Source organism: Pseudonaja textilis, chromosome 1, assembly GCF_049901715.1.
Source record: "Pseudonaja textilis isolate UNSWEBS1 chromosome 1, rPseTex1.2, whole genome shotgun sequence".
NCBI classification, from domain to species: Eukaryota; Metazoa; Chordata; class Lepidosauria; order Squamata; family Elapidae; genus Pseudonaja; species Pseudonaja textilis.
In genome coordinates, this window is record NC_141990.1 from 249186314 (window position 1) to 249199912 (window position 13599).

At 42.3% G+C, this 13599-nt stretch overlaps 1 protein-coding gene across 4 annotated transcripts in view; it reads right to left on the bottom strand.

The window, feature by feature from the left end:
• Nucleotides 1-13599, bottom strand: part of ANO3 (anoctamin 3) — a 225796-nt gene that overhangs the window by 76631 nt on the left and 135566 nt on the right. For all 4 annotated transcript variants that reach the window (XM_087921237.1, XM_087921238.1, XM_087921239.1 and 1 more), the window contains 2 exons: nucleotides 2718-2876; nucleotides 229-329 (listed from right to left, as the gene is read on the bottom strand). In XM_087921237.1, the coding sequence (XP_087777363.1) occupies nucleotides 229-329; nucleotides 2718-2876 (260 nt within the window). The remainder of the gene's footprint in view (nucleotides 1-228; nucleotides 330-2717; nucleotides 2877-13599) is intronic.

A 13599-nucleotide genomic window follows, 5' to 3' on the forward strand; every position in this document is an offset into this window, starting at 1 on the left:
ATGGAACTCAAGGCTGACTCAGCCTTCCATCCTTCTGAGGTCAGTAAAATGAGGACCCAGATTGTTAGGGGCAATATGCTGACATTGTAAACTGCTCAGAGAGGTGCAGTCTAAGTGCTATTGATACTGCTATTAATAAAACACCGTGATAGCTGGAAATAAATGTGCTTGTTAGAAAAAATGCATTCTTAATTTAACAAGTGACAAAATTAAGCATTTTATTGTTACCTGAAAGGCATCCTAATGTTCATTCTTTCAGCATATTTGCAGAGTGTGTCCCAAGGACAATGAATTTTTACAAACATAATGTCATTGTTTGTAACAGCTGGCTGCAAAAAAGAAACAATGTAACAGGCACAAATCTTTCAGATTCAGGTGCATTCTCTTTATTTTCTTCTTAAAAAGTTCACATTTAGTTACATAAGTGTATGGTATTTAAACTGTCTACTTGAACAAAAGAATACATGCAGGAGTACAAATAACCTGTATGCATTATTCTTTGGTCAAAACAAGAGAGGGATTTTGGCTTACCTGTAACCTAGCTAGGATTGCAGTTTATCAAAAAAAACCAGAGTTAACACACTGGTTCAAAAGCTTCATGGATGTTATCCCACAAAGTCATAAGTTATTTTTTTGACCAATCTTAATAAATCACAGAGCAATCCTTCAGACAAAGGTGTTAAGAGGGGAGTGTTGGCTAGTTCAAAGGCATAGATCCAAGCAATTTTATATGCTCAAGAAAACTGCATATATCATTTAATATTACAGGTATGTTCTGCCACAAATCACACCTTTTGAAGGCTGGGGAAGGAAGACCTTTCAGTTTCCAGGCTTCTCATTCATGCAACCCTCACAAGGCTAAGGAGAGGACAGTAGTCACTCCCCAAATCTGCCTCTCCACTCCACAAATCCCTGTTTTTATTTCATACTGCAAAGCAAGTTCTTAAGCTAACATGACTGGAGGAGGAATTCTGGGAGTTGAAGTCCACAAGTCTTTTTTATATATATATATATATATATAAATTTAATTTGGGTTTTCACAAAACATAATACAAGTAAAATTTCTTTTTTTGAGAATAGCATGGTCCCAGGTTATCACTTCACCATACAGACACAAACTTAATTTCATATTTGTCTTTGTGTTCTATTCCATATCTTATTACTATTTTAACATTTTCTCAATAATTTTTCCCTTCCCTTAGTTTTCTCAATCTTACTTTTAATTATCTCATTCCTTTCTAAATTCAATTATATATATCTTTTTCTAAGTTTCAATACCTTTCTAGTCATCATATTTATACTTTTGTCTGTCCTGTTTCAATTTCATCCAGTTTGAGCTTCTTCGGTGACAGACAGAAATCTGCGACTGTGTGCAATTTCAATCTGTGCTCACCACTGGAGCGCCCCGAGCTGGCTGGTTCTGGGGCTAAGCCACCCTGTAGAGATGGTGAAGAGAGGGGAGACTGCCAGCAGGGTTGATGAGAGCCACATCTCTCCTCCCCAGCAGGCCACTACTCCCTTTCCTGAAGGCAGTTGCCGCAGTGGTCAGAAATGGCTACCTCAAAGAAGAACTCGACCGGAGAAAAATGTGCAGGAGGAAGATAAATAAATGAAATAAAAGGGAATGAGAGAATGAAATTGGGAAAGCAAGGGAAAATTTTAATTATTATAAATGTGTTATAAAAATTTAAGTGAAGAGGAATATGAAAGAAACATGAAAAAATTATGGAAATATTATAAGTGTTCCTAGAAGTATGATATCCTATTGAAAAAGAATGTTAAAGATGTCAAAGATTATAACTAACATTAATGATAGAGCTGAAATGGAATAGAATAAGTATTTTATTTATTATTGTTATAGATATATTTTCTCTTTAAGAACTTAGTGCGTATTTTAAGAATGTACCAAGCAGAATTCGACTGGAAGTTATGTATTATATTGAATGTTATAATTGTAAAGGCATAAATTGAAGTTTAAATAAGAGTTGAATGGATAACAATTAAAAGATACAAAGGTGTCATACTCCAATTAGTAACTACAGGGGAAAATTTTGTTTGATGAAGTCCACAAGTCTTAAAGCTGCCAAGTTTGAAGTCCCCTGTTGCAGAGCAATTGACAATCTGACATTTTATTCTCTCTGCTTTATGATTGATCTGTTGTATTTATGATGAAGCTGAATTTATTTGGTGAGAAGGGACATCATTTTTGCCCAAGTTTATTTAAGGCATAAATAATACTTTAAAATCTCACTGCCACTGGCCCAAAAATGTCATTTTCCTTAGATGGGAGAGGAGGTTATAAATTGCCACTCACTTTCTCAGAAGTTTAATTGATACTGAACAATTTGAGACAAATACTGTTATGATCAGATCAAACAGTAAATTGTTTCTCCTTAAAAAATTCCATCAACAAAACTCCTCCATACTCATTTACAGATTTTTTTTAGCTTTTTAGACAGAGTACTAGTTTCTTTCTTTTTTCTCCTTTAAAAAAATATTTATTTGCTTTTTTCCTCCTTCCTCTCCCTACTTTTTACATTATCTCTCAAGCTTCCCATGTTCCTAATCCTCCCTCTTTTCTACTCTTCAGGGTCTTCTACTATTTCTTTGAAGGTAAGGCCCAGTTAATCCTGCAACCACTTCAGTAAGATGCAAAATATCTAATGGATTTTCCTCACAGTAGCAGCCATTTTGAGCAAATATAAAACACTACCCACCTCTCTTTCTAACATTAATCCTTCCGCTCGTAAATTCTTTTCAAAGGTGCTTCTTTTTTCAATTTGAGGACTGGATTTTTTGTAGACTAGAATATAATCAATACGTTTTTTGCCATCTTTGAAGAATAGACCCGATGTTGCCAATGCAGACATGTCACTCTGAAAGAAAAAGGGGATGTATAACGGACTCTTAAACATAGGAACACAGTCCAGGCAAAGATGAAAAACATGGGATGTATTTTTAGGCACATCAGTTTCTTTTTATCTCTAAGAAGTGTATCGAAGACAGAAGAGAAACCTAGAAGAAAGTATTTATTGCTCATTCTCAAATCTTTTTAAACAAATTGTTCCCAAATTTAGATAAAGGTAATCAGGATATTGGTGACATTCAGTCCTGTAAATCTATGTGATGCCTCCTGTTGTGTTTCGAAAGGAAGGAGAGGCTTAGACCAGGGCATGCAATTAACAAGTTTATTGAAGGAACCGTGGTTGTCGCGCCAGCCAATGGGCAGACTAGCTTGTGAACAACGGCTTGAAGCTTGGCTTGACAGCCGGCTTTATATAGCCGGCTGTCAAACGGCGCCAGCCAATAGGAACGGTTGTTGAACCTGCTTAAAGAGCGGACCGGTTGGAACCCCAACCGGTCCCCAAGACATAACACCCCTTCCCCTAGATGGGAACACATATAGTCTTTGAGATACGCCGGTGGTCTGTGTTGGCGACCCGAGCGACGTAACTCAGGAGAGTCATTGGGCGAAGACAAGTTCGCGGACCCCTGGTCAGGTACGTAGGGGGCGAACAGGGCTCGCGCAGGAACTGGAGCCAGGAAAAGTCTCTGCCTTCGCTGGGGATAAACGGTGGTGCTCCCGGCTGGCAGTCCCGGTCTACTGCCTGCTCCCTCTGCTCCGTTGGTGAAGGGTGGTCACTCTGGGGATCACTAGCTGGACCTTGGAGTGGCGCCCGCGACTCATCTGGTGGAGACGGGTCTGGGCCGGTCAGGCTGCTCCGTCGTCTCCGCAGCTGGTCCAGGTGTCTTCGCCACACACGACCGTCTTCAAGTTGGACCCGATAAGATCTCGGACCTGTGACAGCCACAACTTTCCCGCCACCCACAGTGGGTCCCCCGTAGTTCCTAGCAAACACTAGGTCCTGAACTGCGAAATTCCTGGCCAGACTGTCAGACCCCAAAGGGAGTCTGGACAGTAGTGGGGTGCAGCCTGTCTAAGGTAGTCCTCAGGCGTCTCCCCATCAGCAGCTCAGCCGGGATTTGTTCGTAACTGTGCACGGTGTGGTATGCTGGCTTAGGAGGAATTGAGACAGTTTAGAATGCCAATCCACTTGGCCGAACTTGGCTAACGCCCTCCTTGGCTGATCTGACTGCCCGTTCAGCCAAGCCGTTGCTGGTGGGGTGGAAGGGGGCCGTGAGGACGTGTCTGATGCCTAGATTGGTGACATACCTACTAAATTCGTTCGAGGTGAACTGGGGCCATTATCGGAGACCAGTGTGTCAGGGAGTCCGTGAGTTACGAAAAGGTGAGTCAGGGCTTTAACAACTGCCTGTGTGGTGGTCGTGGAAGTAAGGCCACATCTATCCATTTTGAATAGGCGTCCACGACCACCAAGAAGGTCTTGCCGTGCATTGGCCCGGCCAGGTCGATGTGAAGCCGTGACCACGGGCATTGGCACTTTCCCACTTTGTGGGTGTGGCGGTTGGCGGGCTGCCCTAGATTCCTGACAGGGTCGACACGAGCTTACCCACTTGGCGATCTGATCGTCCATCCCGGGCCACCAGACGTAACTTTGAGCTAATGCCTTCATCCGCACGATTCCTGGATGGCCCTCGTGCAGCATCTTCAAGACGGGTATGCGAAGGGTGGTTGGTATGACCACTCTGGTACCCCACAATAGGCATCCCTGCAACTTAGAGAGCTCTAGCTGGCGAGTTTTAAATGGGGCGAAATCAACTGAATAGTTAGTTTCCGCCACCCTCCCTACCCAGTCCAGAACCTGGGCGATTGTTCTGTCCTTCTTGGAATGTGATGCTATGTCGTCTGCAGTCACCGGCAGCTTGAGTTCGTTTACATCAAAAATGGCATGCACAGGAGCTGGGTCCTCGACTGGGGCTGGCAAGGGCAGCGGCTGAGGGCATCAGCGTGGTTTAGATTTTTACCGGGACGATAGACCAGTTTGTGCGAGTAAGCCGCCAGGAATAAGGTCCATCTGGTCATTCTAGGCGACAATATCTGCGGGTTTGCTTTTCCCCTGATAATAATCCTAAAAGCGGCTTGTGATCAGTAATAAGTTCGAATTGGTGTCCGAATAGAAATTCGTGGAATTTTTGACTGCTGCTACTGCAGCCAAGGCCTCCTTATCAACCTGGCTGTAATTACGCTCAGTCGCTGAAAGGGTTCTTGAAAAGAAGGCAATTGGTGCCTCGGAGCCATTGGGGAGCCTGTGACTTAAGACAGCTCCTATCCCAAAAGGGATGCGTCTGCGGCTAGGACCAAAGAAAGGCGTTGGTCAAATTGTATTAAGACAGCCTCAGAGGTGAGTAGAGATTTGACTGCCACAAATGCTTGGTTTTCTTTGGGTCCCCAGTGCCATGGTGTGTTTCTGTCTAAGAGTCTGTGCAATGGCTCAGCAACTGACGCCTTGTGTGGGAGAAATGAAGCGTAGAAGTTCAATAACCCCAGGAAGGCTTGTAACTCGGTTTTGTTGGTAGGCGCGGGCGCCTCATGGATGGCCTTGACTTTCGATTCCACCGGGTGGATGCCTGAGGCGTCTAGCCTGTAGCCTAGAAAGTCCACCTGTCTAGTGGCGATGGTACACTTCTCCCGTTTTAGTTTGAGGCCATGCTGCCTGAACTTCTAATACTGCCCTGACTCTCTGGATGAGTTGGGGTCTGTCCCTGGCTGTGACTAAGATGTCATCGAAATATGGCACTACGCCGGGAGACCTTGGAGGATTCGCCCATCAGTGATTGGAAAATACCTGGGGCTACACTTACGCCAAACTGGAGACGCTTACATCTGAATGCCCCTCTGTGTGTAACTATGGTCTGTAAGTCAGCTGTTTGGTTATCCACGGGGAACTGTTGGTATGCCTGTGACATGTCCAGTTTGGCGAAAATGGTGCCAGGTTCGAATGTGTGTAACAGGTGCTGAATGACTGGGACTGGATATGCGCTAACCTGTAGATAACGGTTGATTGACGTCTTGTAGTCAGCACAAATTCTTAGATTACCGCTCTTTTTAGCGGGTGACTATTGGGGTCTCCCACTTAGCGAAATCTGTGGGTTCTATCACCCTTGTTTTAGTAGTTTGTCTAGTTCCGCGTCCAATTTGGGGCAGATGGCAAAAGGTACTCTACGTGGTTTTAAGCGAACGGGGACTGCCTGTGAGTCTACTGAGAAGGAGATGGGAGTGCCCTTATAGCAGCCTAACTCACTACTAAAAGCGTCAGAGTAGTCTGTAAATAAGGAGTCAACATCAGAAGTTGAGACAGCATGGACTCCTTTTATACTAAGGTCGAGAGAGGGGAACCAATCCAACCCCAAAAGACTAGGGAGGGCACCATTAACAACCACTAAAGGCAAATGGCCTTTAAAGGTTTGGAATTTCACGAAAACTTGCCTTTCCCGAGGACGGGATGTTCTTTCCTTGGTAGTCTCTCAAGGTGATATGGCACTTTTGAAGCTGGTTCTTTGTCAGTCTGGGCTGGATCTTCTTAAGCGTGTCCCAAGATATGATTGAGAGCGCTGACCCCGTGTCTACCTCCATGCGGCAGGGATTACCTTCTAGTAAGACAGAAAGTGTAATTTTATTGGGGGTGTAAAGTGTGTGGTTGGCTTGGTAACAAGTATGGCATTTTTCTACTTGCCTTCGGGGAACAGGAGAGGAAGATCTTTGTGGAGAGGTGCGCGCTGCCTGGCAGACTCTTGCGAGGTGACCTTTCTTGTGGCAGTTGTGGCAGGTGGCGTTTCTGAACCTGCAAGATGCCTGGGAATGGGAACCTCCACAGGTCAGGCATAAAAGAGTTTGTTTTGGGCCACTGTTGTTTCTTGGCCTCGCCCCTACCTGCGGCTGTCTCGTTGGTTTGAGGCGATGCACATCAGAGTATTCTGCAGGGTCATCCTCACTAACCGCTTCTTCAGAGTGTACGGAGGAAGTGCTGGGTCTGGGAGCGGTGCCCTGGATCTCAGCTGCGGACTGTGCTGCAAGTTCTGCAGCTAAGGCTTCTTCAACTGCCTGGGGAGGTTGAGGTCTCTTCTAGCCAGCAAACGCCTCTGGAGTTTTAGATCCTCACCCCACAGACGAGTTGGTCGAGCAGCATGTCGTCCAAATAGTTCTTGAACTCACATTGTAGAGCTGCTGTCCTCAGGGCTGCCATATATTGATTTATGGATTCCCCTCGGCTTGCTTCCTCATCCTAAAGGCGAAGCACCTAGCAATCTGAGACGGTTTTGGTGAGTAGTGGTTGGATAGCGTTTCCACCAACTCTGCCCATGGGACATTCCCGATTTCTCGTGGGGCCAGGAGTGCTGTGGCGGTGTCGTAGACTACAGCCCCACAGTAGCTGAGGAAGTAGGATTTCTTCCTCTGCTCCGAAGCTTCAGCCAGTCCAATGGCATCGATAAAGTGGTTGAAGCGATTCTTATACGAATCCCACTTTTCCTCATCAGGTTTGAAAGGGGGAATACTGAATTGACATTCATTTTGGACCCCTCAGTCTCTTGGTAGACTGGTCTACCTCACTGGGAGCTCGTTGTCTTGGATTGATGCTGCTTGAGGGCGTTGGCGGCTGTGGCTACAGTGCCCTATTCTCACTCAAGGACTTCGGCTTTTCTGAGGCGCTTGAATTTTTCGTGCTCTTTTGCGAGCGTTAGGCGGCTGTGGCTGTGGTGCTGTACTGACAGCGCTTTAAAATTCGAGCCCTTTTCTTATTATAATTTTTTTTTTTTTTTTTTGGCGGCTGAGGCGCTCGCAATTTCACTTGGAGACTTCACTTAGTGACAGCTACTGTAATTAGTGCCCTTTGTGATCGAGGCGGCTGAGGCTCTCAGCGCCGTAGCTTGCTCTAGAGGCTGCAGTTCAGTGACAGCCGTTAGAATTTTCGCGCCCCTTTTTTTTTTGCGCGGGCGGCTGCGGCTTCAGCGCCCGACTTTCACTATCCATGGTGCTCTAACCGTCGCGACTTTCACTGACAGCGCCCGGCCTTCTCTAACCGCGGCAGATCTAACCTGAGCGGCTCTAACACTTTCACTTCGCGATGACAGGCTTCTGAGTCCGAGGCTCGGTAAGCAAAACGGCAAGCGGCTGCGGCTTCCGATGACAGGCTCCTGTTCCTTGGGAAAATGCTCCTGGCTAGCCTTCAGATCCCACCTTCGTCGCCAGTGTTGTGTTTCGAAAGGAAGGAGAGGCTTAGACCAGGGCATGCAATTAACAAGTTTATTGAAGGAACAGTGGTTGTCGCGTCCTGCCAGCCAACGGGCAGACTAGCTTGCGAACAACGGCTGGCTTGGCTTGACAGCCGCTTTATATAGCCGGCTGTCAAACGGCGCCAGCCAATAGGAACGGTTGTTGAACCTGCTTAAAGAGCGGACCCGGTTGGAACCCCAACCGGTCCCCAAGACATAACACCTCCCTTATCAGGGGGAAGATATGGGGCTCAATAAGTAGGTTGACAGTACGAGGTGAGTCACACAGGATTATTTTTTTTTGCAAGAATTTTGAGAACTTTTGTTGCTTTGCTTAATTATTTTGATTTATAACCCATGTGTCTCATAAAGGATCAGTACTAATATAGGAGAACTCCTCTAATGTTATCCCATAATACATCTTAATTGGTTGGACTAAAGACCAGTGACTAAGGATCAGTGATTCCACGATGAAGCAGAGATTTTAAACCCCAGACTCCCTAATTGAGGTTTAACCAATACATCTCTTTTTAAATGTGTTAAGCATAAACTTATTAAAGTTTATTACTATCAAAAGCCAAAATATCAAGCATACAATCCAAAATAGCTGGGTGAAAACAAGTGGAAGAAATTGGAAATTAAAGAATTATTCATATTAGAATTGTTTCATTAAAAATGAAATCACTATGTTAAGTCTATTTTCTGACTATATGTTATTATTTTAATCTTTCCTGCCACAAAACAGCACAGCTAATGTTGTTCAGTTTTGGAAAAGGCAGCATGGACTGTTATCTAGACATCAATGGCAACATTTTGAATTCTAATCCATCCTTCCCTGCAGTCCCAGCGGCCTTGAAGCTGCTTAGCTTTGGCGTTATTTGCCTTTCCTCAGAAACAAGGGCAACTGTGATGCACATTAAAGAAAAATTAAGTCTTCAATCACGTAGCTGTGGTTGCCCTCTGACTTTTATGACCCTCCCTGTGGATATCGCTGCTCAGAAACCAGTGCATGCTATTTCACAGAGACAATCTCCAAGAATATTTTTTAAACACATTGTCCTCTCCTTTCCTAAACATTGAATCCTACCCTTGAGAAACACCTTTCATGGCTTTAAGGCCTAGGTTGACAACGACTTCCACTTTTGCTGTGGCTCAGAAAATTGGAAACAAAACAAAACAATTCATGAAATGACGAGACACAAGAAAGTCATCAACATTCTGAACTCAAATGCTGCAGGTTGCATTTATTTCCATTTCAGAAGTATTTATAGCCTTTGGATGACATTTGCAGTAATAACTATACTCCTATATGGATACATGAAATATATAAGAACAAAAGAGGGACAAGCAAGAAAATAGATTTGGTATCTATCCAGGTGCAACTGCTCCTGATTTATCGACTCTAATACATTATTTTGTCCATTATGAATAGAATATCTGGGAGCAACAACAGTATAATATCTATTAATAAATAGTAACATCAAATCCTACTAATAGAGGAGAAATAGGTTCAGCATTTCTCTCTTTTGTTTCTAGTCTTATACTTCAGATGAACCTGATTGAGAATGACAGAAAAGTACAATATTCTTGGTAAGTGGAAATCATGAGCAAGTACTATGTTGCACATACCATAATTCTGTTATCAATAAAGTTGATGTTTAACAGTATGGAGGAAATGTGGGAAGAATATAATTAGCTCTATAAATATTATGCATCATCCCTGAGCTCTCTTTTCGAGCAGAAAACTGGATAAGTGATTTGCTTTTGTTGAGATTCCAGCTAGTCAAGTTATAATTAACATTCAGGTTATTTACTTATTTACTTGATAAATATCCCATTCTCTATTTTCCCTTCATTAGGGACCCATCTCCTGTCCTTATACTCAGTCAGAAATCTAGGACCACCATTTACACACAATCCTTTCTGAATTGTTTTGTATCACCCCCAATGTAAATTTGTTTCTCCTGATTTTGAGTTTTTCTAAAGGATATGTATGGGACAAGTTGAGAGAGAGATAACATCATTTTAATCCCCAAACTTGGGAATTCTATAAATCTTCAATATTTCTTTCTTGGTGCTTCTTCACTTCATTAGAACCCACACAATGAATCAGGTCATTATTAGTCTTTGGCAGCTTGTCCTATTCTTGTTCTCTCCAGACACTTTGAACTACAGTTCCTAGAAGTTCAGACCTGGAAGATGAAAGTATTTCCTTGAAGTTTGAATTAATGAATATTCTACAACCAGTCTGCAATTCCACTATTATTTTATATGTGTTCTGAACAAACAACAGGGAACCAAAGGCAATAGACTCTGATGATTTAAAGATGTATTAATTCAGATGGTATCACCTGTCCGACCTTCTAGGAGATTAAAAAAAATATTGTTTGTTGGGTTTGGTTAGGACTTAGGCAGGTTATTACCAGAAAATATCAGGACTATAGCTAAACTGGGAAATCAAAGCCCTGGCAAATGTATATACTGCTGCCCCCAAAGCTGCATATATATCTCTGTGATGTACCCAGAATTCTAGCTTAACTCAGCAACTTTACTTTTTTAATGGTCACTTTTAAAATATGGAATTAAAACTGCCTCATGAGAACCAATGTCCCTTTTACAGAATGGATCACAGTTCTACATAAATAAGTTCAAGACATCAAGCTTTATTTCTGACTGTGTTGTCACCGACAGGCCAAAGGAAGATGTATTGCATAATAGTTCCTTTGCTGGCTGGCACTCTATCAAGCTCATTGTAGCCATTTGTTATCCTGGTGTTTTCCTATTTCTTTGGTGAAAGGCAAAGAACTATCTTCATAAAAGTTATCCCTTCTATTCTCCACTTTTCTACCAGTCAGCTTGAAATAAAAGAACGTGCTGCTCAGCTTGTTCTTCTGTAATATTTGCAGTCATTTATTCATCACCTTAACTGACCTCCCAAGATAAGACAAGAAAATAAGATTGGAAAAAAATCAAATGCAAACAGTTTAATCTATATATTGAGCCTGTTGCAGTTCATTCATGTCATGATATTAATCAGGAGTGGGCAATTTTTTGGAAGCCAAAGGCCAGACATTCCTTAGGTGGGTAACCTAAGGATGAAAGTCCCTTATTGTTGGAAGGGAGAATTATCTAAACCCTTATTAAATTAATTTGTGGATGGATAAGATTCATCAAGAGAAACAGTACTGCGAACTTTATGGGGTCTTGACACACACCTTGCTTTTTCTTCCTCTTATATTTTTCAGGTAGATGAAGTCTATTTTAGCATATCTTTGAACATTGTGTCACTTGGGGGAAGTCATATTTGGAAGAGAAGCTATGGGAAAACAGTGTGTTTAATTTTATTAGGAAACGTTTTTGGCTCTTGTAAATAATTGTAGACATTTTCCTGACAAAAGCAATCATCAGTAGCAACCCATCTGCAACATTTCAGCCAGCATGACAACTGCCTGTCTGACCTTGAGATAACTGCTGAAGTGCTTGTCTCTTCAAAAGGTAAGACTGGTTGACCATTCCCATCCTATTGACTGAAGAAATATAATAATAATAAAAATGAAATGGTGCAATTTCTGGGCTCTTGACTTTGCCAAGAGAAATCACAGTACCAAGCGACGTGCAGCCAAATTGTTTACAGGGAACTTACTAGGACACAGCAAGTGCTTGTGGGTATGAATCAAGTATACTAAAACAACAGGTGTTCTGCCACCTTGAAGGGAAAAGAGTAATGGCAAGAAAATAATTAGCAAACAAATTAATTTAATAAGGGTTTAGATAATTCTCCCTTCCAATAATAAGGGACTTTCATGCGTTTCTTTCAGCATATTTCTTGCAGAGCAGAATTACACACCATCAATAGGTGCCATAACCCATCACTCAAGCAAGCTGGCATGAAATTCTGTTGAATCGGAGATCAGCTTGGAGAGGTTAGTCAGACATGAAGTAAGCCTAGAAAATAGAAAAAGCTTGAAAAAGAAACTCAGATTGACTTCTCCCTGAACCATTAGAGCAGTGTTTCTTATCCTTAGCAACTTTAAGATGTGTGAACTTCAACTCCTAGAATTCCCCAGCCATTATGGCTGGTTGGAGAATTCTGGGAACTGAAATCCACACATCTTAAATTTGCCAAGGTCATGCATTAGAATAGGAGAGAGAGAGGGAGGAAAAGAAACCTCAACTTGTTATTACTGTAGTCTCTCTCAATAGTTCCAGACTGATTTTAGTTCTAGGGACAAGGGTTCCCTTGAAGGACTGACACATTCTGGGGAAGGTCTGTTTCCTCTCTGGATGGAGGAGGAACAGAAATCAACTCCTAGTCTTATCCTTGCAGTGAATCCGTCTCTAGCAGTATTGATACGGATAACTGAGGATCTCAATATCACTGAAATAAATTACTTAAGACAGCCTTACCTCTTACCCCACTCATGCTAGCTGCCCTGCTTACCCCACAAAGAGGACATCAGCTCTGGGTACAGACCCAAAAGCTGAAAGGAGGAGGAGTGTACTTTTCCCAATATGTTGTGCAAATAGCACTGCTTATTAGCAGCATATCCCTTGATATGTCAATCATTTGCAATTAGATCTGTTAGGTACTGGCTGTGAATTAACAGAGGCTGAGACCATGTTTACTAATGGCTTTACCCAAAGGGATTTAATGATGAAAGAATCCATTTTCATGTATATCAGACCTTGTCACATTTGATCTTGAATGTCCTGTTTTGCTAGGTGTATCTTTCTACGTTGTTCTTCCAATCCTGGCTGGCATGTGGGGTTTGTTTCTTGGAATTTTAATCCTCTGCTTCATCCTGACCATATCTTTGCCTTGCCCTTTGAATCAAGCTTTGACTCTTTTGGCTTAGACTAAATCAAGTTAACACTCTTGTAAATAATCGGAGATTTAAGGCTTCCTGAAAGTTGGCAGATCAGGGCAGTAGATCCTACAATGAAATGCCATTCAGTTATTATTATTATTTTTTGCCTCTTTTGGGATCCCATTAGAATGCTGTTTGGTTTTATCTACATTTCAACTGTTCCCTAAGAAGAACTGTTTTCAATTTTATTCTCAAATCTACGGTTAATTCACAATTGATTTTATTTCAGTGTGACTGATATTCAGCATCACTTGGAAATAGGTTCTATTATTAAAAAAAAAAAGAGGGGGGGGATTGCCTTGCATAGATATATGACTATTCGTAGCAAATCCTTCATTAATGAGAAACTACAGAGCCTACAGGTGACAAGTGGGGAATATTATCGTTTTAAATGTGACTGTTGTGGCACATTTTGTCCAGCAGAGGGTATTGCCCAGGATAACATATAAAATCTCTGCATGAGACAATACTGCTGGAAATGACATCTCATGCTGACATTCTTCACTATTGCTTTCAATAAAATATAGAAAACCTATGCTAATGTGTCACATTTTGTAAAAAAAAAAATGGTAATTGTTAGGCATATATCTCAGTTAAG